Source organism: Phyllobates terribilis, unplaced genomic scaffold (assembly GCF_046119375.1).
Source record: "Phyllobates terribilis strain yellow unplaced genomic scaffold, ASM4611937v1 Scaffold_1__5_contigs__length_1240528914, whole genome shotgun sequence".
NCBI classification, from domain to species: domain Eukaryota; kingdom Metazoa; phylum Chordata; class Amphibia; order Anura; family Dendrobatidae; genus Phyllobates; species Phyllobates terribilis.
In genome coordinates, this window is record NW_027362761.1 from 261304184 (window position 1) to 261331401 (window position 27218).

At 41.2% G+C, this 27218-nt stretch overlaps 1 protein-coding gene across 2 annotated transcripts in view; it reads left to right on the plus strand.

The window, feature by feature from the left end:
- Nucleotides 1–27218, plus strand: part of CASTOR1 (cytosolic arginine sensor for mTORC1 subunit 1) — a 52456-nt gene that overhangs the window by 23593 nt on the left and 1645 nt on the right. Inside the window, exons 4-10 of one of the 2 annotated variants that reach the window (XM_073671500.1) lie at nucleotides 6408–6537; nucleotides 10349–10472; nucleotides 13474–13581; nucleotides 15323–15405; nucleotides 20712–20806; nucleotides 22699–22759; nucleotides 24602–24690. In XM_073671500.1, the coding sequence (XP_073527601.1) occupies nucleotides 6408–6537; nucleotides 10349–10472; nucleotides 13474–13581; nucleotides 15323–15405; nucleotides 20712–20806; nucleotides 22699–22759; nucleotides 24602–24609 (609 nt within the window). In that variant the 3' untranslated portion in view covers nucleotides 24610–24690. Of the gene's footprint in view, nucleotides 1–6407; nucleotides 6538–10348; nucleotides 10473–13473; nucleotides 13582–15322; nucleotides 15406–20711; nucleotides 20807–22698; nucleotides 24511–24601; nucleotides 24691–27218 lie in introns of those variants that run through there. The other variant, XM_073671490.1, reaches the window with a different exon arrangement.

Genomic DNA, 27218 nt, shown 5'->3' on the forward strand with positions numbered 1-27218 from the left:
GTCTCCAGGTCCAGATGAATTGTATCCTAGGGTACTGAAGGAGATGGCAGAAATTCTTGAACCACTCCATAATCTTTGAAAATTCTTGGAGAACAGGAGAAGTCACAGAAGACTGGAGAAGAGCGAATGTTGTCCAGATCTTCAAAAAGCAGAAGAAGGTGGACTTGGGGAACTACAGGCCTGTGAGCCTTGCTTCTATACCAGGAAAGATCTTTGAACAAATTATTAAACAATGTGTATGCAAGTAACTTTATGAGAATGAAGTGATCAACCTGATCCTGTGTGGGTTTGTAACTAAAGTCAGACTAACTTAATTTCCTTCAATGACAGAATAACTGACTGGGTGGATCAAGGAAACACATTAGATATAGTATATCTTGATTTCAGCAACGCATTTGACAAAGTATCTCATCTCATACAATCCCTATTGAAAAAATGACCAACTATGGAATGGACAAGGCAACTGTTCAGTAAGCCAGTTATGAATCCACTTATCAGACCCAAAGAGTGGTCCTAAATGGTTGCACATCCAGTTGGAAGAATGTCTCAAGTGGGGTACCACAAGGCTCTGCCCTGGGCCCTGTTCAACATCTTTATCAATAATTTAGATGAAGGAATTGAGGGTATATTGATTACATTTGCTGATGAGGCTAATACTAGAGAAGAGAGGGAGAAGATTCAAAACTGGAACTGTGGGCAGCAACTAATAGAATGTTTTTTTTTAACAAGGAGAAATGCAAAGTCCTACATGTGGGCAAGAAAAATGAAGAAAAAACATGTACAGAATGGGAGGCATAAGGCTAAGCAACAGCACATGTGAAAGACTTGGTTATACTAATAGATCAGACTGAACAGGAGTCAACAGTGTGATGCAGCAGCAAAAAAGGCAAACACAATTCTGGGTTGCATTAACAGAATCATGCAGTCTTGCTCACGTGAAGTAAGTATCCCCCTCTACTCTTTGGTCAGGCCTCCTCTGGAGTACTGTGTCCAGTCCAGGGCACCACATCTTAAAGACATGAAGAAACTGGAACAAGTTCAGAAAAGAGCGACCAGAATGGTGACCGGTCTGGTCTGCAAACCATGTCCTATGAGGAACGGTTACAAGATTTGGGAATTCTTATCTTGCAAAAGAGAAGACTGAGAAGAGACTTAATAGCGGTCTCCAAATATCTCAAGGACTGTCACACTGTAGAGGGTTCAGCTTTATTCTCCCATTCAGTTTCGTCCCATTGCTTCTAGTCTTTGTGCAAATGAGAAAATACAGATTAGATATTAGAAAAAACTTTGACAGTGAGGGTAATCAATGAGTGGAACAGGCTGTCATGAGAGGTGGGAAGCTTTCCTTCGATGGGAGTCTTCAAACTGAGCCTGGACAGACATCTGTCTGAGATGGTTTACTGAATCCTGCATGGAGCAGGAAGTTGGACCAGATGACCCTGGAGGTCCCCACCAACTCTAACATTCTGATTCTATGCTTTTTAACCTTTTACAGCATGCTAAGGTATACATATGTATAAAATGCTGACACAATTTTGGCATTGCTAAACTATACTTTACTACATGCTGTTCACTATATGTATAGTGTATGTATATCTCGATGTGGCATGTAGCAAGGTAAAGCTTGGCGATGCCAAACTTGTGCTAGTGTTTTTTTTTATTTTAGTGGTGAGAAATCAACTTTGTTTAAAAAAAATAAATAAATAAAAATAAAATACTGGTTGTGTGTGTGTGTTTTTTCCCAGCAACTTCCCTGCAGCTGATGACGGGCACAGTTTACACCAACTTACCACAGTATTATAGTAATGCCCTGGCTGGCATTTCTTCTTACTTTATTCTATTCTTCATACAGCTACCTATAGCCTCTGATGGCACCAACAGGATGATGACCTGTTTTGTGGGTGCCTTTTTAAGCATATTTATTCATATATTATAAGATGCAAGTGGTATAACATAATAATTCCGAGCATACAGCTGTTAGAATGAATTAATGTTTTATCCTATAACTTAGGGGCATATTTTCTGAGCATTATGCTGATCCGGACTAATTTCTGTTTAGAATATTTATACATTTCTGAGTTGTAGGGTAAAAATGTAATTCTATCAGATGTATGCTCAGATCTATGGTGTCGCTTGCTTCTAATAACTCCTCCTGTTGGTGCCATCAGAGCCCGCAGGCATTGTTAATTGCGTAAGCTCCCCATATATTTTTTTTTTTTCAACAAAGTTCTGATATATTTTTCTGACCACTAAAACAATAATGAAAAAAAATACTAACACAAGTTTAGTATTTTCATATTCGTACTGTTCTGAGGAATATCTGTCAGATCATTTCTACTACATAAACTTGGTAAAAAACAAAAGTGCAATTTTTTTTTTTTTTCCATGTTTATATTCCACTTGGAATTTTTTTTTCCAGTTTATTCCATTGTAAAGTGAATGCTGTCATTCAAAACTACAACTCCTCCTGCAGGGATAAAAAATAGCATATGGCTATTTATATGGAAAAGTGAAAAAAATCTGCTAGGTTTTGGAAGAAGGGGAGGAAAAAAGCATAAAGAAAATTGGCCTGGTTTGTGAAGGCGTTAATGAGGCTGAACTGTAAAGCCAGGCACAGCCATTACAAAACACAAGGAGGCTATAACAATTGAACATCCAGCTAATTTGTGGTGTTGACTTGAGGTTAATTTAAGCCATTCTCCTGACTGAGGTGAAAATTGAAATGACACCAGCAGCAAGAAAAAAAAGTGAAGGAAAAAAAAACTATCTTGACAATCTGAATATAACAGTTACTGTGCTCTGCTCTCTCCAGTAGACTGATGGAGAACTTTATGTAAAGATTCAATATTTTCTTGACACTTCTTTTTCAAGACTTCTGCAATTTGCCCTGGCTGCTGAATATCAGCTTCTGGGCCAAATCCTGACTGACAACCAATTCTTGAATAATCAGTGCATGGTATTTATCACAATTTTTTTTTTTTCTGTTCTGAGGATTATCTAGGGAGTTTCCTGGCCATGGACCCAAAATGTCAATGTTTTGTTCACCGAGCCACTTATTTATCACTTTTGCCTTGTGACATGGTGCTTCTTCATGTTGGATAAAGCATTGGTCATCACCAAACTGCTCCTGGATTGTTGGGAGACGTTGCTCTTGGAGATGCTTCGATATCATTCTTCATAATAGTGTTCTTAGGCAAAATTGTGAGTGAGCCCACTCTCTTGGCTTATAAGCAACCCCATACATGAATGGTCTCGGGAAGTTTTGATGTTGGCATTACACAACTCATTGTAGCGCTTACCTTTCCTTTTCTGGACAATCATTCTTCCAGATGTCCCAAACAGTCTTAATGGGACTTCGTAAGAAAAAATCCCAGTTACCCCAGTACAGTGACTTTACTGCAGTCTGTCCTTGATGTTTTTTGAACCTCTTTAAAGTTTTTGATGATTCAATAAATGATTGATTAAAGGGCTACATCAATGTCCTTGCCTGTAAAGCCCTTTTGGTGCAAAGCAATGATGACACCACGTGTTTCCTTGGAGGTAACAATAGTTAACAGAAGACCAATTTGAAGCTCCAGTCCCCTTCACAACATCTGCCTTACACCTACGGCGCATGCCGATCCCCCACACCCCCTTGGTATGGGCTCTGAAGCCAAGCCCACACCTTTCTGGTCACATGACAGCTGATCTGTCTGTGTAACACAGGAAATTGGATGATCGCAGCTTTTAGTCTCCCATGTAGACTATTGAAGCAAGCAAAAAGTAGAAAAAAAATAGTTTTTAAAAATTAAAGTTTAAATCGCCCCCTTTCGCCTCATTCAAAATAAAATAATAAATAAATCAAATATACACTTGGTATAGCCGCATTCAGAATCGCCCGATCTGATTGGTAAATGTCGTAACAATAAAAAAAATCTAACCGTCAGAATTGCGTTTTTTGGTCGCTGCAGCATTGCAATAAAATGCAGATGATCAAAAGATCTTATCTACACCAAAATGGTATCAATAAAAATGTCAGCTCGGCATGCAAAAAATAAGCCCTCACCCGGCCCCAGATACCAAAAAATGGAGACGCTACGGGTCTCGGAAAATGGCGCTTTATTTTTTTTATAACAAACTTTTTGGATTTTTTTTTTTTCCACCACTCAAATAAAAAACATCCTATACTTGTTTTGTATCTACGAACTGTTAAATGACCTGGGGAATCATAATGGCAGGTGAGTTAGCATTTGGTGAACATGGTAAGAAAAAAACAAAATACAAAAAACAATTGTGGAATTGGACTTTTTTTTTTTTTTTTGCAATTTCACTGCATTTTGGATTTTTTTTTCCAGTACAAGATATGGTAAAACCAATGGTGTTCAAAAGTACAACTCGTCCCGCAAAAAAACCAAGCCCTCGGCCATATTGACTGAAAAATAAAGTTTTGAATCTGGGAAGGGGAGCAGAAAATGAAATCGCAAAACAAAATTGTCCCTCTTTAGCTTAAAGGGTTAGTCCGAAACCCAAAAGTAAATTGTGAGGCAAATGAAGCAAGGGGGGTGTTAAGATGTCCCAGCCCATCCTCACCCCAATGACTGTTTCAGGGCAGAAAGGGGAATGACAGCAGTTTCTGCCAGCTAATGATGATTCGTTTGAGTATGCCATCATGCACTGTGATTCTCACACAAATAGTCATAGGAATTGGGTAATACACACTGGAATTTTGCCTATTTAGTTTTTATATCTCTGAAGAGAACGGGGCTCAGGGGCTTATACCCACACTTCTCCTTGTGTTGCTTTTTTTGTGCAGCCTAGATGGATCTTTATTGTGCATGGGAGACTCCAGAGGAAAATGCTAGCCAGAGGGGCTGAATATATGACCTGCTTGATCCTTAAGGGAAGTGGGGGGAGGGGTTACTGTACTACTGCTGTGTCCATCTACAGAGCTGGACTGGAGTAATCCAGGAGATTCATTGTTGCACAGAACATTGAAGAGTGGCTGAGAGAAGCAGGAGGCCGGTTTATAAGGTCGCTCATATCTGGCATTCTAACTGCTACATAGAGCCTTGTGTCAGTGGCATCTAGCTGCTGTCTGAGGTGACGCGCTTAGAGCGAACCTGTCTCCTTATTAATTTGGTCTAACCTGTGGACAGCACAAATCATTGCCTGGCTGCATGAAATATACTTTAAAGTTCCCAGCTTTTCCCAGCCGCTCTAGGTGATTGACAGATCTCCTCCCTATGGAAGAGTCCTGTCAAAATCTCCTGTAGCATCTCTGGTAAGTGCTGGCTGGATCTATGAATGTCTGCCTGCTATTACACCAGCCTGGCTTTGATTCACAGTGCCTGTGGTTTGGGCAGCATGAATCCAGTGAAAAGTTCCATTTGATTCTCCAAATGGCAGATGCGGCCTTGGGTTCACAGGAGTTTCACTCCCATCAATCCAATATCCATGACCTAATCTCATGGTGACCCATTTAAGCATATATTTGTTTATCCTGCATGTATTCAGCTTGATCCCATATATGATCTATTGCCTATTTTAGGCTGGGGAGAGCCTGACTTTTGTGGTCTTTATTCAGTTTATTTTGCATATCTTGAATTCTTAATCTCTAGGCTTTAGGTACAGATTTCTGAAGGATATTTAGCACTTCAGTGTCGAGTCTTGGCTGTTCTGTCTGGGTTGCCATGGACCTCAAAAGCTTCCTGCCCTGTAGGAAATAGTTTACCCTGACAACCAGGGGAACAATGATCCAACTGTTACTGATGGTTTTTTACTTTGTAAAGAACATGGCCGAATCTTCTACTGAAATATGCTGTCTTTGTGCATTCAGTCGCAGTGCGTCTGAAACTGTGGACTGATGGTTGTGACCTACTTTATTTTTCAATGATTAATTTTCACATTTCATACATGTACAGTGAAATCTGAACATAATATCAATATCCGCGTTCACAATGCATGCTAACATCCTTATATTTTAGCCTTCTTTTACACTCGCCCCCTAACTTCTGTTTTATCTTCTGTAGATTAACGGATGTTGATTCATCTCTTTACAATCTGGAATCTGACCTATTTTCTTATATTTCTATATAAAGCAAATCTGTAGTCCCTGTGCCTGATGCAATAATTTCCTTCTTCCTTTAAGCTGCTTTGTCCTGTGCTGGTCATACATTTTGTAATTTTCTCTTCTGTTTTTTTTTGTTTTTCTTCTCTATGAACTCAGTAAGTTAAATGGAAAGCCCACCATAACATTTTTACCAAGAAGTCAGAATAACATTTTCTCAGCAAAGGTGTCACAACCTGGACTTGGTGATGCTGTTAAATCTGACACCATTCTCCACTTTTCATTTGAGTATTTGTTTTACTGACTTTACAATCCCCTTTAAGTGCATTTTATTTAATTGACCCTTTTACCCTTTCTACAGGTGCGGGAGGATGACCTGCCTGTGGTTTTCCAAACTCTCTTGGGAGAACTTACAATTTACAAAGAAGAAAATGGAGAGTTGGTCCGCATGAGTCTTGGGGAGGCCACTAGTAGCTCGACAACCCGGAGCTGTAAGTGACTTGTCACCCAAATGTTGTTGTCCACAACCACCTTCAATATAGAAAGTAATTTTTCACTGTAAATGTAAGATATAAAGTTAGGTCCAGAAATCTTTGTACTGTGACCGAATCTTTGTGATTTGGGTTCTGCATGCCACTTTTTTTTTTGGTTTTTAAATGAAACCACTGAGATGTAATTGAAGTGTAGACTTTCAGGTTTAAAGGGGTTGAACAAAAATATCCTGTGATACTTTTAGTAATTGCAACCATTTTTCTACAAAGCCCCCTCATTTCATGGGCTCAAAAGTAATTAACTTTATCATAATACTTTGTAGAGAATCCTTTGCAGGCAATGACTGTCTGAAGTCTGGAAGCCATGGATGTCACTAAATGCTGGGTTTTCTCCTGTTTAATGCTTTGCCAAGCCTTTACTGCAGCTGACTTCAGTTGTTGCTTGTTTGTGGGTCTTTCTGCCCTAAGTTTTGTCTTAAGCATGTGAAATGCATGCTCGATGGGGTTCAGATCTGGTGATTGACTTGGCCATTACACAGAATATTAAATTTTTTTGCCTTAAACTCCTGGGTTGTTCTTGCAGTATGTTTTGGGTCATTGTCAATCTGTACTGTAAAGTGTTGCCCAATCATCTTGCTGCATATGATTGAATCTGAGCAGAAAGTATAGCCCTGTACACTTCAGAATTCATCCAGCTGCTTCTGTCTTCAATCACATCATTAATGAACACTAGTGACCCAGCGCCATTGGAAGCCACACATGCCCATGCCATCACACTGCCTCCACCATCTTTTACAGAGGATGTGGTGTTCTTTGGATCATGAGATGTTCTAAGCCTTCTCTATACTTCCCTTTTCCTATCATTCTGGTAGAGGTTGATCTTAGTTTCATCTGTCCAAAGAATGCTGCCAGGGGTAAATAGTTAATTTTCTCCCTACAGCGTTCGGCTAAATGCGGGCGCTGGGCAGGTTCAGAATGCTATTAACTTGCAGCTTCACCCCATATCTGCAGGTTAGTAGATTTTTTTTTTTTTTTGTGGTGACAGGTTCCCTACAAAGAGCTTTTGAGATAATTGTCCAATTACTTTTGGTCCCTTGAAAAAAACGCAGCTATATGTTAAATAGCTGTAATTCCTAAAGCTTTACTCCAATTAGGATGTGAATACCCTCACATTAAGGGTAAGTGCACACAATCTGGAGCCGCTGCATGCTTATGCAGAATCAAATCCGCAGCGCCTCCGGATAGTGTGCACTTACCCTAATTGGAGTAAAGGTTTAGGAAGGCCACAGCTAAAGTAATAAAATGGATGTTTTCTACAGCTGACTTCTTACAGGCAAGTAGTACTATATTTTATGCTGCCAAATTGGGAATTAATTCCGACCATCTAGGGCCGGACTGGAACTGAAATTCAGCCCTGGCATTTGAAAGCACAATCCCATGCTGTCCCTGCCCCGTCCCCAGGTTGGAATCTCCATTACTAATCTTGCCCTGGCAGGATGAAGTCTGATATTATCAATAATGCCACTATATAAAATGTAATAATACCACAGTATAACCGACACATGCCACCAGACAATAACCAAATATTAACAAAATCCAAAAGCAATGAATTGTAATATAAGTTGGTCTGTTTAGTGGTCAGTGTGAACATGCGCCTACTCTCTGCAAGCATAACTTATATTCCAGTTCATTGCTTTTTTTGTTTCAGTGTTTGCTCTGTGCAAATAAGGGTGTGGCCTCCCCTTTTCTTTGAGCTGGACATTGTTTTATAGAGCTGCCCTGCGGGTGTCCATTAGTCGGGGTCTCTGTCCTTCTCAGCTCTTATTCACACTTGCATCATTAAACATATGGTAAGATTTTAATACTAGATGTTAGGACCATCCCGAATAGGGTCACTGTGACGTAGTGGGATGGCACTTTTTATCAAAATTATGTTGACCTAGTACCATATAATATTTTCATGTACTATTGCTGTTTATTTACTGCAGGGTATTTGCTCATTTTTTTTAGTTTAGGTTTTTTCATAACCAAATATTACCAGTTTATACAGTAATTATACACCATACTGATCATTAACCATAACCAATGTGCACCATACAGTGAGCATGTACTGCCAATATCCGTTACACCAGTGCTGTGCAGACCATATATGTGTATACTGTACAGTAGTCATTTTGTTTTCCATTCTGCCCAGACCACCATGACTGCTTTTTCCCAGCAAAATGGAACAGACTTATTTGGTTTACTGCTTTCCAAGCCACCTCCTCATATTCCACCACTGCTACATAAACCAAATAGTGCTATAAGCAGTGCCATAGACTGTAATAATGCCCCTTTTCTCTGAATAGTAATAGTACCCTCCTTTTTGTCCCCATTTCAAAATATAAATATTCAATATACATAAACCATTAATATAAAATGCTAATGAGACAATTCATGATGACCGTGAATTCCAAAAATATGACAATGTATGCTCACCTCCTGTGTACGTCTATTATGATTATTTCTACTATAAACTAGTCCTGGGTCCTAAGAGGCATAGAAAATCATTGTGTTTGTGATTTTTGCCTAAAGAGAACATGTCGTCATGTAAAAAGTGGCGAGGTATTGTTTTATTCAGGGTGGCTCACAGGACTCTCTGGGGGGCAAATCTAACTCCGTGAGCACAACCCCTTTTTGTAAAAATCATAAATGACCTCTATTGAAAAGGCCCTTATCTTTGTAACCATATGGTGGAGGTAAAAATACTCAGGGGAGAAGCAGGAATAGGAGTCCCCTTTGTTAAGCATAGACATGCCTACAGCATATGTAGAAGTGTAAAAAGGGTGAGAATTATTCATGTCTAGTTCTTTGAAAAGCAACAAATATGTACTTTTGATGCTGGAATCTACACCAGTGAGATGCCAAAGAGTGTGTACTGATAAAAGTTATTTTTTTTTTGTAGTTGCAGTACATCACCACTAGATGGAACTCCAGACCACTTTTCTTTGTAGCGAAGTCTTTTGACTGTTTGGCTTATCCACACTTAACATATGCAAAAAATATAGATGCGGCATGGAATACAGTGTTTGTTGTACAATTCGTTCTGTTTTTCTTTCTAATTATAATTGTAGTTGCCTATTTTGCATCTAGAGAATAACTAAATTAAATAAAAGGAGGGGTGCTGATATGTAACTGGCCTAGCCTAGAAAAAAACTATAAACCATGACTCCACAGCATCGGTAACCAACGTGTACATTTTTGTCCCCCCCCTTTTTTTTTTTTTTTTGGGGGGTAAGGGGGGGCGACAACAAATATTGGCATAAATAAGTGAAGAGGTGACATTTGGAAAAGTGCCTAGCAAAGATGCACACCTGTATCACCCTCTGTATCATTTTGATGCAGTTAGAGCAGATTTGCCTTCTCCATTTATTCAAAGGGACAGTGTTAACTAATTTGCCCAATGTGTTAGCGACTGAAAAGTTAGCATTATTTATTTTGGCCAAACATTATCTTATGGTAACTGTAGGTCCTTAGGAGATCCTGATGCCACCTATAAAGCATGTAGTGGAAAATGTAAGGTCTGAGAGGGCAACGGTGCATCAGACTCCACCAGGAATAGTCATTGTACCAGAAGATGCTTGATAGTATTGTTAGAGCTGAAACCCCAAGCTCAGGTGAACCCTCTTCTTCTTTTTTTTTTTTTTTTTTTTTTTTGCTGCATAACGTTTTTTATAATGTTCAAATGGAAATGAAATTATATTGTTTGTATGAAGAGTTAAATGATGTGCTGTAAGTTTGTTTTAACCATTCTACTTTTATTTTTTTATAGTGTTTAATTTGACAGTACATCCTGTGCAAAGTCCTGCAAACAGATTTTGCATTCTGACATTGGATCGAGACACACTGCCGTCCATCTCTACCATTCTGTTAGATGTCCTGTTCTACTCCCAGGAGTGAGTGAATGAAAATAAATATTTTATTTTAATGAATTACTCTGGAGTTTTTAAGGATGGGACAGGATATGCTAATCTCTGCCTTACTTGCTTATGCGCACCCCCCTAATGCAGCCGTGCTGCTCTATAGGGGTGACGCCGTGTCCAGCATTCATGTGACTGCTGCAGCCAATCTCTTGCTTCAGCAGTCATGTGTCGCTGGCATGTACTGATGAGAATAATTGGTTGTGGCTTTTATCACTGCAGGACCCACCAAAGCCTGTGTTTTTGGAACTATGGTGGTTTCAGGAGATTATTGAATATTTTCTTATTCTATATCCGTTCCTGTCCTTAGCCTGTTTTTGAAAAATTTTGGACTTTAATTATGATTTTTTCTAATTTAGAATAATGTTTGTCAGCTCTTGGGCCATGTATAAGCAACATATTACGATAGCGGGTACGTTTATCTGTACATAGTTTGTTTGAGGATATTATGCCATTTGTTAAACAGTCTCTGCAACAAAATACAATGCCTCCCTGTATGTCAGATTTCTTCCAGATTGTTCCTGGATATCACAAGTTCACAGGGTGAAATTTTGCTACAAAACACAAGCAATGGAGCATTGTTTAACTGTAACCCTCCTGAATGTCATCAGGAGAACTTTCATTCATGGCACTGCTCTGCATATTTTTGCAGTTGACGCATCAAACTGACAGCTGAATGGCCTGGCATTTCCCCTTCATTGGCAAGTAGCAGCAAATGTAATTGGTTAAAGCCCTCACCGAAAAGCTTACTGAAGTTGTTCAATAATAGACAGTGCAACACAGAGGCTGAAGAGAAATGGTACAAGATTTTTAATGAACACTCAGCGGGAGCAGATGAATGGAGGGGCTCAGGAGCTGAACCAGATCAATTTCTGGCAGGTGATGAGTTGTCATGCAGCCATCATCTGCCTCTAACTGCTGCAAGTAGTGCGGTACTCTGCCTGTGTCTGTTAAATGCTGCATTTATAGTTCACTGCTAGGGGGCATGCTGTTCTAACCACCCATCAGCACCCTCACAACACAATCGCGGGGCGCCAATGTATTACAATGATAGCCAGGTGATCGCAATGACAGCCTGCTGAAGATCCCCATGCTTGTTAAGACAGTGCTACTATGAACGCCATTCATGTGGCTTATGCCATATAGTATAAACAGTCGGACGATCGCAATTTCAAGTCCTTTAATTTGTTAATTTATTTTTTATATTTTATTAGTCTCCTTAAACACTTTACCCCCATTTAAAATAAAGATCTTAAAAAAACAAAAAAACACATGTGATGCTGCATCCAAAAAAGTCCATTGTAGTAAAAAATAAAATTACTGAACCCTAGTGGTAAAAAATTATAAGGAATAATCAAAATGCTAAAATTGCATTTCTTTGGCCGCCACGACTTTCCGTAAGAAGCAATGAAAACATCACATCTACCCTAAAATGGAATTGGTAAAAACATTTATTTCATAAATCTATAGTACACATGAAAATAAGCAACAACCTGCTGACAGATTCCCTTTAAATAAAGAGTCTGGCTGTTTGTCAGAAATGCATCGGAATATCAAGGGCACTGTATATAAATCCAGGAACAAACTTTACTTCTCAGGAATTGAGTACATCATTTAGAAGTAATTTAGTATCCAGTTCTGGTTTCATGTTTCCTAGAACAAGAAGTCTTGTTATTGGAGGCTACCAGCATGTCGGTGCCCAGACAGGAAGTGGTCAATTCCTCAAAACACAACTGTGGTGAAAAACTAATGTGCCTTTTCAAAATCATGAATGTGGAATGATCTTCATAAAGAAGTACTCCTGACAAACTGTATCCACTAAGCCTTCCTGAATATGTATGCAGTGTAGTGTAAAATACTTGCCTATAGCTGTCTTCTCCAGTTTCCAGCTCCACGCCACTCCTCTTCTGAATCAAGTGACCTTAAGGCCATGTGCCCTCGATGCAGAATGCTCCAGATTTTTTCTTGAGTGTTTCTGCATCTTCCTGGCAGAAAAAATGCATGCGGATTGTACATGCGGATTGTACATGCGTTTTTCCTGCCAGGGACAAGCGGATGTGAAGCGTTCTTCACATGCATTTCCACATGCAGGTTGACAAGTGCTTGCCAAGCGATTTTAGCATCACTTGGAAAGTGCTTGACAACTTGGTCACACTATATAAATCCATGCAAACAGCATGGATTTATATAGTGTGACCGTAAAGAATGGTAAAAAATAAAAAAATAAATATATACTTACCTTCCGATGGCCCCCGGAGTCTTGATTCGATGCGTTTCTGCTTGCCGGCAGCGCGCGGTACACTGAAGGACCTGCCATCACATGACTAAATGACATCAGTGCAGGTCCTTCAGTCCACCACGATCTTCCGGCAAGCTAAGACAAGGAGACCGGGGGCCATCAGAAGGTAAATATATTTATTTTTTTATTGTTTTTTTTACAGGTTCTATGGTACCCGCGTCAGGAGAAGAATCTCCTCTCCTCCACACCCGGGTACCATCCACACATTGAAACGCATGGATTCCGCAAAATAATTGGTAGTGCTGCGTTTTTTTTTCGCAATGATAATCCGCAGCGTAAATTTCCGCAGCATGTGCACAGCACATGCGGATTATCATTGGGGAACATGGCAGGCCTTCTACCAAGCGTTTTTTTAAGCGTTTCTGCAGCGGAAATTGCCGCTGTGAAAACGCTTAAACGCATCGTGGGCACACAGCCTAACTCCAATTTGCCGGATCACATAGGGGTTTTTTGTGGACCAGAAGTTGTAAGTTCTCAGGCTCCATAGGTTTACATTCTAAAAACTACTTCATGTCCAGAATTCATGAGACTACTACAGCCATTCCCTTTCCTCAGCAGTCATGCTGGTATGAAAACACATAAAGCAGAAAACTCAGGGGAGCCGCGGGAGTAAAATGAGAAAAATTGTTCCATTTCACCTTGACAAGTCTTTAAAATGTTTTTGCAATTTTGTTCTAGGTCACATGAAGAGTCTCCTTCGCAGAACAGTGAATCCTTCCGCTTTTTTGCCTTCTCCTTGATAGACGGATATATATCCATTGTTATGGATACAGAGATACAGAATAAGTATGTAATATTCAGTTACATTTAGATCGTATAAATACTAGACCTTAGGCTGGAAAAAATCCTCTTAATTTATGTCAGTGCATATAGTCGGACATGTTTTATGAGGGTACAGTGGAAAAATATAACAATCGCCAAGAGAAATTTTATGTCTAACTACGGTGATTTTCTTTCTTCTTTTACCTCATTGTTAGGTGTCATGATGGTAGTAACATGGCCACTGTCTTCTAGTTTCAGCGGTGCTCCAGCACCATGTGATGCATGCATCTGTATACACTTTTTTTTTTTTAAGATGGGATTCATCTTGTAGTCTGAATTTAAGGTGTCTTGCCTGGGGTGTGGCTGCGGTGGAGCAGGATCACAAGAGGTTTGGTGCCTTCCTCAGGGAGCTGGCAGTGGTAGGAGTGGGGAATACTGCGGGCCATGGGTGGGAGGAGGGGGTGTCCCAGTGGTGCGAAGGTGTCGGCAGGGAGTCAGAGCGGATTGCATTGTTTTCCCAGCAGTGGCCTTCAGGGAAATGGCTGCCTCCAGCGGCCCATGGCTTCGGGAAGATGGCAACTGAGAAAGCAATGCACTTGGCTCTGCTCACAACCGACACTAGGCCTGCAGCATTGCCACATTTTTTGCCACCATCGGCTCCCTGAGGAAGGGACCCTGCCTCCTGTGGTCCAGCTCCGCCGCAACCCCCGGTAAGCTACATTCGGACTAAAAGACGGACCTCTCATTTTCCTCACAAATTTGGGGGAAAAAAAGTGGATCTTATAGTCCGAAAAATACAGTAATTGCCACTGAGTGGTCGTAACCATGGGTACCTTAGCTACTGCAACGCCCTGCACATGAGGTAAGAGACATGGCGAATGAGAAGAACTATAGTATATTTCTAATTTGTTTTGTTGTAATACCCCTTTTAAAGGGAACCTGACAGCTGATGCATGCTGCCCATGTATCAGGCACTGGTTGTATGATCTCAGCCAGGTTTGTTTGACTCTGAAATGCTGCAGTGTTTCCGAGAATAACATAATTTTAAAAGCCGCTGGGGACCCAGCCACAAGGGAGAAAGCTAGTAGGACAGGTGGGTCCCTGGCAGCTTCTTCCCACCTGCTATCAGGGACTTGCGGGTCTTTTCCTATACATGCATGCAGGGACAGACCTGTCTCTCGGAGGTGGGCGGAAAGAAGCTTCAGGGAACCTGCGTGTCTGACTAGACTCCTGTGCAGCTTAGTCCCCATAGCTTTCAGGTTCCCTCTAAACCTTTACCAAGGAAAGCCTTATCCAAATATTTGAAGTGTTAGCAGTGTGCTCCAAATGTAGGTAAACTAAAGTTTAATCAATTTAAGTTTATATTGGTAAGCATACACAATGGCACACAAACAATATACCTCTTTATATTCTAAAATGTTATATTATAATATTATAAAACCATACCTACTTTTGGGACACCCTGTATATTCAGTCTCTAAAATGCGGTTAAGTGAGTGTTTTCTACTTTAGCAGTAAGAAGTGCAATCCCATTTATTACATTATTCTCATTGAAGCTGCTATTTTTCCATATATATCTATTTGTATTGAGAAACAGGAACTTGTCGTGTGCGCGGTGTTTCTCTATATATAATCTATACTGAGGGAAGGAACTTGTATTTTGTGTGCTATTATCTGTTCACTTGTAATGAGGTCAGAAGTTGAAAAGGATGAGTGAGCCTAATGTTAGTATTCTGACGTTAATATCTTTTGCAACTTCCTTCAGATTCCCCACAGACCTACTTCTAACAAGCTCGTCTGGGGAACTATGGCGCATGGTGAGAATCGGGGGACAGCCCCTGGGCTTTGGTAAGTTCCATTTTTTTTTTTTTAATTTTTATCATTTGGACATCCCAAGAGAAGAAATGCACACCCTAACTAAATGTGGATATTTCCTGTGTCATGTTTAGTGACAGTCCTAGTGGAATAAATATATCATCTATGGTGGTTTATCTCACTCAGGGTTGCATTAGATGCTAAATGTCTAGTGTTTTGTAGCACCGGCCATGGCAACAGATGTGACTTCAGACTTCTGCCTCCACTTAGTAGCAGTATGGGATTGATGGGGAGCTGGGGGTCTCCTCACCTCTCTGACTGGACAAACGCCTTGTCCTGGAAGTCGGTGAAGTCATTTAAATTGGACCACAGAACATTTGAGATGCAGAATGCTTGTTGTGTTGAGTCTCCTTTTCTCATGTATTTTATAGTGCAAATTGCCCCTAGAAGTCTAGTGCTACCTATTGGAACCTATCGACCCTTTAACGAGCCTTGCCACTTGACTTGGGATAAAAGCCAAACCAGAATCTCAATTTGCAGACACTGTTTCGGGGTGCTGCCCCTCACCAGTGCAAAGTGAGAGATCTGGTTTGGCTGTGTGAAGAGGCAATTTGCAGATTTACTTTCCCAGAGGAACATTGCAAGGCTTAAGTCTCCTCACATTGGCATGCCACTCTCCACATGGAGAAACGTTACCCCTTGGATCCCGATCAGACGCCTCTCACACTTTGCACTGATGATGGGCAGCACCCTGAAACACGGTCTGCAAATTCAGATTCTGGTTTGGCTTTTATCCAAAGTCATGTGCCAAGGCTTGTTAAAGGGTTGATATTGCCATATAGGGTTGCTACTTCCAATAGGTGGCACTAGAGTTCTAGTCCTCTTCCTCTCTGAAGAGGCAGTTTGCATATTTAGTTTCCCAGAGGAGTTTTCAATACTCAACAAGGAAAAATGTTACCCCTTGGATCCCATGTACTTTATAGTGAAACTGTAAAAACTAATAGGGTCATGGAACATATTGGGTTGTATGACATACCTCTTTAGTTGTGGTACCTCAAATGCCAGTGCTGTGATGTCAGCACTGTGGTTTCCCAGAGGTCAAGTGATGTTGTGTCAAGTCGCAACTGCTGCAAATCACAGGCCTGTGATCAGTTGGAGCCTTCACTATTCTGTCAGTGGATGTCTGCTTTGATGGAATACTGAAAAGTTGTAGCAGATTAGAGGCCTCATGGCATAATGTCACGTGAGTGCAGAGAATCACAGCCCCGATATTGCATGAGCAATGCCAGTCCGGGAGTTAAAGGGGTTGGCCACTATTTTCCATGTCCCTCTCATGTGCCCTAACTCCAACAGATAAGCAGCTCACTAAACACCTTGCTTTGGCAAATCCTGCTGTAATTTGAGCTGCTCTCTGGTCACATGATCTCTGAAAGTTGACTGGTGGGGTGTGAGTGGGCGGGGCTTAGCAAGAGTGTGGGCGAATCTAAGTGCATATCCGGGTGGGCGGGGCTTGGCGAGCAGGTGGGGGGAACTCGGCAGAACTCAATGTTTCAGTGAATGCCAGCACTCGCCTAAAGGCAATATCATACATCAAAGACTGAACTAATCTACTTGTTATAACCAAGGCACAACTACTACGGCTCTTTCATCATATGGACACACAATGGACTTTTATAACATATATGGTGAGGGCAATTTACTTACTATCTCACCTTAACCACTTATATTTTGTTCTATTTAGCAACCTTCTTTTTATTTAGTCTGTGATACTGCCATCATTTTCCTCTGAGGTGCTTTTAAATTCAGTTATTGGTAACGTTTCTCCTAGTGGAGAGTGACATACCAGCTCTTGCATGCCAAGGTAAGGAGGCTTATTCGCCATGCAATTCTCCAGAGCCTCTCACCTAGCCAAATCCGTTCTCATACTTTGCACTGATGAGGGGCAGTAACCCGAAACACCATGTTTGCAAATTGAGTTTCTGATTTGGCTATTATCCTAAGTCATATTGCACGACTCGTTAAAGTGTCGATGGTGACTTGTAGGATTGCTGCTTCCAATAGGTGGAGCTAGAGTTCTAGTCCTCTTTCTCTCTGAAGTGGCAATTTGCAGTTATTGGTAGCAATTTAAACAAGTTGCTGCTTTTATACAGGTGTCTTTGGTGCATGGCATTGCTTATCAAGCAGTTGTCTTCATTGTACTAGTAGTGGAGGGATTCTTTACATTCAGATGTCTCGATCCATTGATCCATCCCATCATCCCGGTCAGTTAGAGGGAGTAGGGGATAATCCTTATTATTAGGGTTGGTGTAATGGTGCTTTATGCAGTTCTTCTATTCCCTGCAGTGTCCTATACAGGAGATGGCGTGATGCTATTTGTAAAGCTGTGGGAGGGGTGTAGGTGGAGTTACAGGTCTGTGCTCACTGATGGCTTACAGCCCAGCACAAGGAATGATGGGAAATGTAGTCAGAAGGTAGCTGAGGAATCTGAAGAGGAAATGATCACTATGACAACAGAGCTGGTCAGGGCACAGGAAGCTAAGAAAAAAGGCATAAACAGCATGAAACTTGGCAGAAATGGTATATGGGGATCTTTTAGGGGCATTATCCTTAAGCATTTATGGCAAGACTAGTAACGGAGTCAGGGTAATGGACAATCTCTTTTGTATCCTTTTTTTTCCCTCATATGGGGCACACTAGCAAATGAAAGGGGTTTTCCAGTGTATTCGTACAATGAATATGCTGCAGATTGAGGTGGAAAATATGCAGCATTTTATAGTAGCCATAAAGCTGTTGAGAATCCTCATCCATGTGATGAAGAAATCGATGCTCTGCAGATTTAAAAGCAAAACTCCAGCAGTTTTGTTTTACCGTTAGTGCGATGCCACTAATCGAAGTTCCCTGCCCCTAGTCTCATACTTATCAGCCATCTTCAATTGGCACTGCTCCAGTCTTTCTCCAGCAGTTTCACCTATTGCTCTAGTGTTTACTAGAGTGATCCAGATCTCACAACTCAATGTAAGTCTGAGGGCCAGAACAAGACCCTCAGACTTAAGCCCCCGTCTCACATAGCAATATCGCTAGCCAGATCGCTGCTGAGTCAAGGTTTTGGTGACGCAACAGCGACCTCACCAGCGATGTCGCTATGTGTGACACTTTGCAACGATCAGGCCCCTGCTGTGAGGTCGCTGATCGCTGCAAAGTGTCCTGGACCATTTTTTGGTCGTTGGCCTCCTGCTGGCCGGCACACATCGCTGTGTGTGACCAGCGGGACCAACGATCAGGCTGGTATCCATGGTAAACATCGGGTTACTAGGGGCACGCGCGCACTTAGTAACCCGCTGTTTACCATGGATACCACTCTGCTACGGTGCGCGGGAGGTTACCGCTCACCTTAGCAGAGTCATATCCATGATAAACATCGGGTTACTAAGTGCGCGTATGCCCCTAGTAACCCGATGTTTATCATGGATACGACTCTAAGGTGAACGGTAACCTCCCGCGCACGGTAGCAGAGTGGTATCCATGGTAAACAGCGGGTTACTAGGGGCACACGCGCACTTAGTAACCCGATGTTTATCATGGTTACGAGCCTGCTCCTGCTTCAGCAGGCTGGTAACCGGGAGCAGGACATCGTGGAACGATTCTCTCCACGATATCGCTGCTCCCCTGATCGCTGGTGAGCCTGCCTGACAGTTCACCAGCGATGTATTAGCGACGCAGCAACGATCCCTGACAGGTCATATCGTTGTCGGGATCGCTGCTGCATCGCTTAGTGTGACGGGGCCTTTACACATAGTTTGTGAGTGTTATCTGACTTCCGGCCAGTCAGAAGTTTTGGTCACAAGATGGCCGTGTGGGACCAGAACAGCACCAGTAACTGCTAAAGATGGCAACTGGTAAGTACATTAGTAGGGTCAGGAACCTTATGTTCATGGCACCACTCCAGTGATGAACTAAAATAAAAAAAACAAAACCTGGAGTGATGCTGTAAGTCCGCAACATGTCTGTGTAGGTCAAGGATTTTTATGTATTGCAATTTGTGGTGTAAAATGGCCCCTTTTTTTTTTAAAGGGAACTTGTCAGTAGGCTCACCCCTAACCAGTCTGTATGGGCATGTAGGTTGGGAAACTAAATAAAATGATACCTTGAGATCTGTGATCTGATGTCTTACTCCAGAGATATCCATATTTTTCTTATAAATGAGCTGTTCAAGCTATGGGCCCCGACACTTATCTGCATGAGAATCTGCCTCTGGACGTTATTTTACATAACACACTGGTAATGGTCCACTTTATGTAATAGCTGCTCTCTGCTCTCCTGATGCAGAGCTGTGTGTGATTATACCTGACACATCTGCAGTTTCCACTCAGCTTCAATCTCACAGGCAGTCAGTGTTGTAATACAGCAGAGCTGTGAGAGCTGCAGTAAATGTTTGTAAGGAGACAAAGTTCAGTTCTCCTGTGTTAGTTCCATGTCTCACACTGGTAACTCCCCTTTTTATTTATAATAAGCTCTGGAGGCAGAGTCTCATGCAGATGAGTGTCCCACAAATAGTCTGGAACAGCTCACTTTTCTATATAAGAATTACATGATTACTCTGGAATAAGACATCAAATCGCAGATATCAAGGTATCGTTATATTCTGCTTCCTATGTCCTACATGTCCATATAGACTGCTTGGGAGGATTGATCCTACTGACGGCTTCCCTTTAACACACTTTCAGATCTACTTTCCAGAGTTGTTCACGTAATAATAGTAACCATGCAAATTAGCTTTTTTTGTATTGTAGTGTTCTTATGATAAAGGCTTTGTCCAATACTTGACAACCCCTTATTAATGGCCCCAGGTTACAGCATATATGAAGCCATAGAATATTTTGAGCATAGAACAGTTACACTGCTAACACTCTGAAGTCTGGTCTGATGGGTGTGCAGCTACATATATCAATGGAGGAAAAATTAAACCTGTTGCTTGATAAATATAATATTATTATGGGTATTAGATTCTGGGGTTGGGCTTTTGATCCAGGGAACTAGTCTGATTGCCATATGTGTCGGAATTAATTTTTCCCCTAATTTGGGTCAATTTAGCATCTGCCTCATGGGGCTTTTGTCTTCATCTGTATCAACATGTTATATATCCAATATATATTCTTCCCAGAAGAATGACTGCTGTTAAGGTAGCAAAAGTGGGGCCAAGTCCGTATTAATGACCTTGTTTTGGAATGAGGTATAGATTAAGTACATACAGTATATAGGCACTTTTGACCATGTAGTTTATATGAACTATATTGCGTTCCTTGTGCACACGTTTATTTTATTTTCTCCTATTTTTACAGATGAGTGTGGAATAGTAGCACAGATAGCGGGGCCTCTGGCTACAGCAGATATATCCGCTTATTATATCAGCACCTTTAATTTTGACCATGCATTGGTAAGTTGACAGCCTTTAAATATACAATATATATTTGGTTTGGTACAATGAATTATTTTAATAGTAATTCCCTTCAGGATGACCTTTTCTAAGTAAATGAATGGGCAGCCGTCTACTATATGGTCACATTGAGTCCTCCAGCACGGTAGACAGTTTCCTAAGACTTCAGCTTTCACTAATAGTTACCCAACTGTACATAATGACAGGGTTGTCCTGATGAGTAAGCCCCAATATGTAATCTCATGAATCATGTGATGGCCCCCTTTGACATTTTTGAGAACAGTAGCTGTAATTATAGGTCTTCAACCTATGCACGCATCAGTCTAGGTTTTGGAGAAGAACTTTTGACCACAGTTTTGGTAGACATTGTAGTGGTGACGTTCTTTCTGGAATGCGTGTGGCATCATTCAGAATGTGTGTATTTCCCCCAGACGTGATTACAGTTGGCTCTGAGCTATATTTAATAAGTGATAAAGCTGGGTGGAACCCCCTGTGTCTTAGGAAATAATACTGAACTGTGCTCCTTTCCACTTAAAGGGAACCTGACACACAATTCATGCTGCCCAAACCACATGCAGCTTCAATTGAAGACCATCGTTACAAACATCTGTTTTTCTCTGAAACACCAGTGTTTCAGGAAAAAACATAGTGGCGAGTGAGGCTGGGGTCAAGGTGACTAGTAACCGATATCCACACCAGCATTTTGCTGCCTGCCACATTAGATTGACAGGTCTCACACTATGGGTTCAATTTACCAAGGTGTTCACTCCAAAAATTTAGCAACATTTCAAGGAGTTTTATGGCAAAAATTCTGGTGTCTTTACAGCAGTCCTAGCCATCTTCGCCAAAGTGGTCGGAGCTTGGACAAGAAGTCTGGAAGCCCACCTGGAACATTCTTGAAAAGTTGCGCCCCAAATGTACTAAAGTTTTATATTTCTGGCAGAGATGCACGCCATTTGTAAAATGGTGTTTGTCTATTAGGCGCATCTTACTCCAATGGCACCTGCATTATGTCTGGCGTGCAAAACACCAGTCTTAACATTTTGGGTCCACAGTGTTTTTATTGGGGAAAAACATGTTGGCCTAGTTGTGTGGGCAGGGACATACCTCTGTGACTAGTAAACTCTTTTCTTCAGCCACATGTTCAACTGTTTTTCTCTGAAACAATGTGGCATTTCAGAAAATTACATAGTTAAAAATGGGGCTGGGGTCAAAGTGACTTGTCAGAGGCAAATGCTTATCGGCTTCTCCCTGCCTACTGTTAGACTGGCGAAGTACATGCTAGTCCTGATGAAAAGGTGTTTTGGCGTAGTATGTGCCAAACTCTTATAAAGGCGCATGCTGCTTAATGAATTCAGTGCATCTTCTCAGTTGTGTGCACCACCGGAGTAACATTTCTAGCATAAAAAACATAGCCACTGTTGATGCATTTGATTGCCATGCTCTCTCCTCCAAAGTTCTACCTGTTTTGGGGGGCCTGCCTGAACCAGTTGCAACCTTTTTGCTCTATTGAGTGTTGCAAAATTTTTTTACAACATTTCAAAGTGTTTTATCCCAGTTTTCTAATGTAAACACTTTGATGTCATTCTCCCTGTGACACATAGGGCCTGATTCATTAGTCTAGTTGAGTGAGCAGGCACATGCCTCTGACCAGTCGCCTTGTTCCCCACAACATGTTCAACTGTTTTTCTTTGAAATGTAGCAATTCGAGAGGTTCCTTTTAATGAACACTGCTGTAGATGTCTAAATTTATTCTCCATGAGTTATTAAAAGGGTTCAGTTTTTGTTTAATCAAAAACTTCTCTAACGTCCTATGTGCATTAGTGCTTGAATTTGACAGGTCATGCTAAAAGAAGGTGAGGGTTGCACTAAGTTTCTTTCTTGCTTAATAGGTTCCAGAAGAAGTCATTGACTGTGTGATCACGGTTTTACACGAGCGGGAAGAAAATAAAAGTGAGTGTAACGCCCCTGCCTTGCTGCAGCAGTGATACTGATATGAGAAGCATTGAGGAAGCGTCCATGTATGTTCTGTCCTCTCCGATTCTGATATTAGAGGAATGAGATCTCAAGTATGGACAAAGAAAAGAACTGTCTACCTGCTGCTTCAGCAGTATATCCAGTGCCAATGAGCTGAGGGCTATATCAAACAATCCATGGATCAGATATTTTGAAGAATATTTCTTCTTAACTAATGGAAAAAATCAGCGATTTCACTACTGGGTTTTCCTAAATGGCACTTGTGGAGTTTGTTGTAAGCATTGCTCCGATTTTGTGTGTACTGATCTGTTGTCTCAAATAGGAAACATGTCTTTCATGACATCTAGTTGATTTGTATTTCTTTTCTCCACCAACAATAGGGCTTTAATCTTGAGCTTTACAGTGTTTTTACTTCTTGTACATCATGACCATATTCTGGAGTGCACGGAAATCCTGCCCCTGTATCCTGAGGAGTGGTAGCCGTTCTGTTGTATACAAACAACGCGTAAATTGACTTATGGTGGATTTCCCACTTATTACATACACTCCATTTTTGCATTATATTCAGAAATTGATTTTTGTTATCCTACTAAAGTATGAGCTCTACTTGTTCTATTATTGAAAGGTAAATATATATACCTCATATACATTTGTAAACTCCACCCTGGTCATGTGTGGGGTCATATGTAGGACGTGCCTTATTTCACACAGCTACAGGGGCTTCTTTACTGTAGTTATCAATATTCTTGACTCTTGTTACTTTTCCATTTATACCAGTGCCTAATAACACTGTAAAGCTGTACAAGGTAGGCATTCCTCATCGTAAGAGAGGGCTATTTAAAAGGTTATTCCCATCTTCTTAGATGGATATTGTCGGTTACTGCTTGTAAATACAAGCACTTTTGTGATGCTACTGTTCTTGAGATATCAACAGTTTTCTTTTGTTTACAGCTCGTTGCTTAGGAGACCAACCGTTGCTGGGATTAGGAGGTAATATCGTGCCCTTACCTAGGAAACTGCCCACCACTGCGGTCTAGCTTGAAAGCATTGTGCTAAAGCTGGCTGGGATTAGGAGGCAACATGGTGCCCTAGCAATGCTTGCCAGCTTACAAGCTCAATAGAAAAGAGTTTGTAAGCGCTGCACATGTTCTGCTGTTTAGCAGCAGTGGTCTGTCTCCAAGGCAATTGGTTGTAAATACGTTTTAATATCTCAAGAATGGTTGTAAACTTTAATAAGCAGTAAATTGCTAGTATTTACAAGTTCTGTCTGACAATACCCATTTATTAACATGTGAATTACCCTTTAATGGATAAAATTTAGTTGTTGGGTCATGTATGTGCCTTTACATGTTTTGGAGGTATGTTTTTTTTCTCTGTCTTTAAGTAAAAAAACAAACAAAAAAAAAACCTGCAATTTCTTGTTACTCTCATCAGAAGTCACACTGGAAGTGTATCTGTAACACGAAGCAATATCTGCAAAATGTACAGATGTCACTTTTTTGATTTAATCAGATCAATTTTTTTTTTTTTGTGAAGGGAAAATGTATAGGTTAATTCGGTCAGCAGTGTATTGCAAACTGCTTGCTAATTACCATTTCTACTTTGTAAACCAGCATCACAATAGCACATTTATATATAGATTTATCTCTGTATTGAGGAAGAATGTATCCTTGTATATTTGGTGTTTGTAGCAATAATATAAAATTAAACATCTATTTTAAAAATTGTTTAATTCTTTATCATTTTTATTTTCTTGACCTTATAAGTCTCCGACATTCACACTCACATTGTATATGTTCTGTCATTGTGTTCCCATAGTTATATAAAATTATGGCATCAGGAATTGGTCACCTTGGGACAACCCCTGCTTTTAGTGTGAATTTCCACAGAAATCATTGGTTTGATCTGTAAGTATGCATATGACTGGATAGGCTGTGGTTAAAAACCTCACAATCCTTCCTGCAAATACCCTTTAGAAAGCATTACCAATTCTCAGCTAACAGGATATTTAAGCATTGAGGACGCTTCAGTGCTTATAAGTCAAACAACAATGATGATGAACCAAATAACCTTGTAAGTTTCTCATACACCCACAAGGGGAATTTAGGTAAAAATATATATTGGCACATTGAACTGTGTGCCATTGTCACGAGATACGTAGCCAATTGTGGGATGTTTGTCTATCACAGGCAAAGTATAATTAAGTGAGGAGATTCATTGAAAGGGAATAAACCTAACTGATACATGCCCGTTTATGTAGAAGGCAGGCTTTGTTCACATTTCATTTTCTGTATATGTACCTGTAAAGACGCCAACGCACATGTCAAACGTATTTATGGGCCTCATTCACCCGCCGAAGGTCAAGACTGTGTCCTTATGGCCTCCATTAGACTATTATGCATTGCTATTCCTTTTTACTGTATAGAAAAGAATAAATTGATTCTCTGTTGGGGTTTAAACAAAGTATAATCTGCTGTAAACTTTTCCGCCTGTCTATTTAGTGACTTATGTCTGATACACTGCTCAAAAAAATAAAGGGAGCACTCAAATAACACATCCTAGATCTGAATGAAATATTCCCATTGAATACTTTGTACAGAACAAAGTTGAATGTGCTGACAACAAAATCACACAAAAATCATCAATGGAAATCAAATTTCTTAACCAATGGAGGGCTGAATTTGGAGTCACCCCCAAAATTAAAGTGGAAAAACACACTACAGGCTGATCCAACTTTGATGTAATGTTCTTAAAACAAGTCAAAATGAGGCTCAGTATTGTGTGTGGCCTCCACGTGCCTGTATGACCTCCCTACAACACCTGGGCATGCTCCTGATGAGGTTGCGGATGGTCTCCTGTGGGATCTCCTCCCAGACCTGGATGAAAGTATCCACCAACTCCTGGACAGTCTGTGGTGCAGTCTGGTTGGTGGATGGAGCGAGACATGTGCTCAATCGGATTCAGGTCTGGGGAATGGGCGGGCCACTCCATAGCTTCAATGCCTTCATCTTGCAGGAACTGCCGACACACTCCAGCCACATGAGGTCTGGCATTGTCCTGCATTAGGATGAACCCAGAGCCAACAGCACCAACATATGGTCTCACAAGGGGTCTGAGGCTCTCATCTCGGTACCTAATGGCAGTCAGACTACCTCTGGCGAGCACATGGAGGGCTGTGCGGCCCTCCAAAGAAATGCCACCCCACACCATTACTGACCCACTGCCAAACCGGTCATGCTGAAGGATGTTGCAGGCAGCAGATCGTTCTCCACGGCTTCTCCAGACTGTCACGTCTGTCACATGTGCTCAGTGTGAACCTGCTTTCATCTGTGAAGAGCACAGGGTGCCAGTGGCGACTTTGCCAATTCTGGTGTTCTGTGGCAAATGCCAAGCTTCCTACAGGGTGTTGGGCTGTGAGCACAACCCCCATTTGTGGACGTCAGGCCCTCATCCCACCTCATGGAGTCGGTTTCTAACAGTTTGTGCAGACACGTGAACATTTGTGGCCTGCTGGAGGTCATTTTTCAGGGCACTGGCAGTGCTCCTCCTGTTCCTCCTTGCACAAAGGCGGAGGTAGCGGTCCTGCTGCTGGGTTGTTGCCCTCCTACGGCCCCCTCACCGTCTCCTGGTGTACTGGCCTGTCTCCTGGTAGCGCCTCTGGACACTACACTGACAGACACAGCTAACCTTCTTGCCACAGCTTGCATTGATGTGCCATCCTGGATGAGCTGCACTACCTGAGCAACTTCTGTGGGTTGTAGAGTCCGTCTCATGCTACCACGAGTGTGAAAGCACAACCAACATTCAAAAGTGACCAAAACATCAGCCAGAAAGCATTGGTACTGAGATGTGGTCTGGTCCCCACCTGCAGAACCCTTCCTTTATTGAGGGTGTCTTGATAATTGCCAATAATTTCAATCTATTGTCTATTCCATTTGCACAACAGCATGTGAAATTGATTGTCAATCAGTGTTGCTTCCTAAGTGGACAGTTTGATCCACTTGGAGTTATATTCTGTTTAAGTGTTCCCTTTATTTTTTTGAGCAGTGTATATCTTTGTTATATCCTCTTGTAATAGATGTCTTGAATAATATATGAACAGATTAGTCATATAGTAGTTTGGCCCTGCTCACATAAGGACATATTACAAAGTCTCATCAATGTACAGTACAGTATAAAACCTATAGCAGATGTGGAGAACTTGCTGCAAAGTAAGAATCGAAGTGTTAATGGCTTATTTTTATCAATTAACTAAATTAACAAAAAGGAAATCTAAATCAAATAAATATTTGGGTTAATCAGCAGTGATCTCGTGCGCAGGCGCCAGGGAGTCAGTGATTCCCCCAGCGCCTGCGCACAAGATCACTGAAAACATCATAGCCGGGAGAAAAGTGCGCCTTGCGTTTTAAAGGTGATGTGCGCATGCGTGGGATTA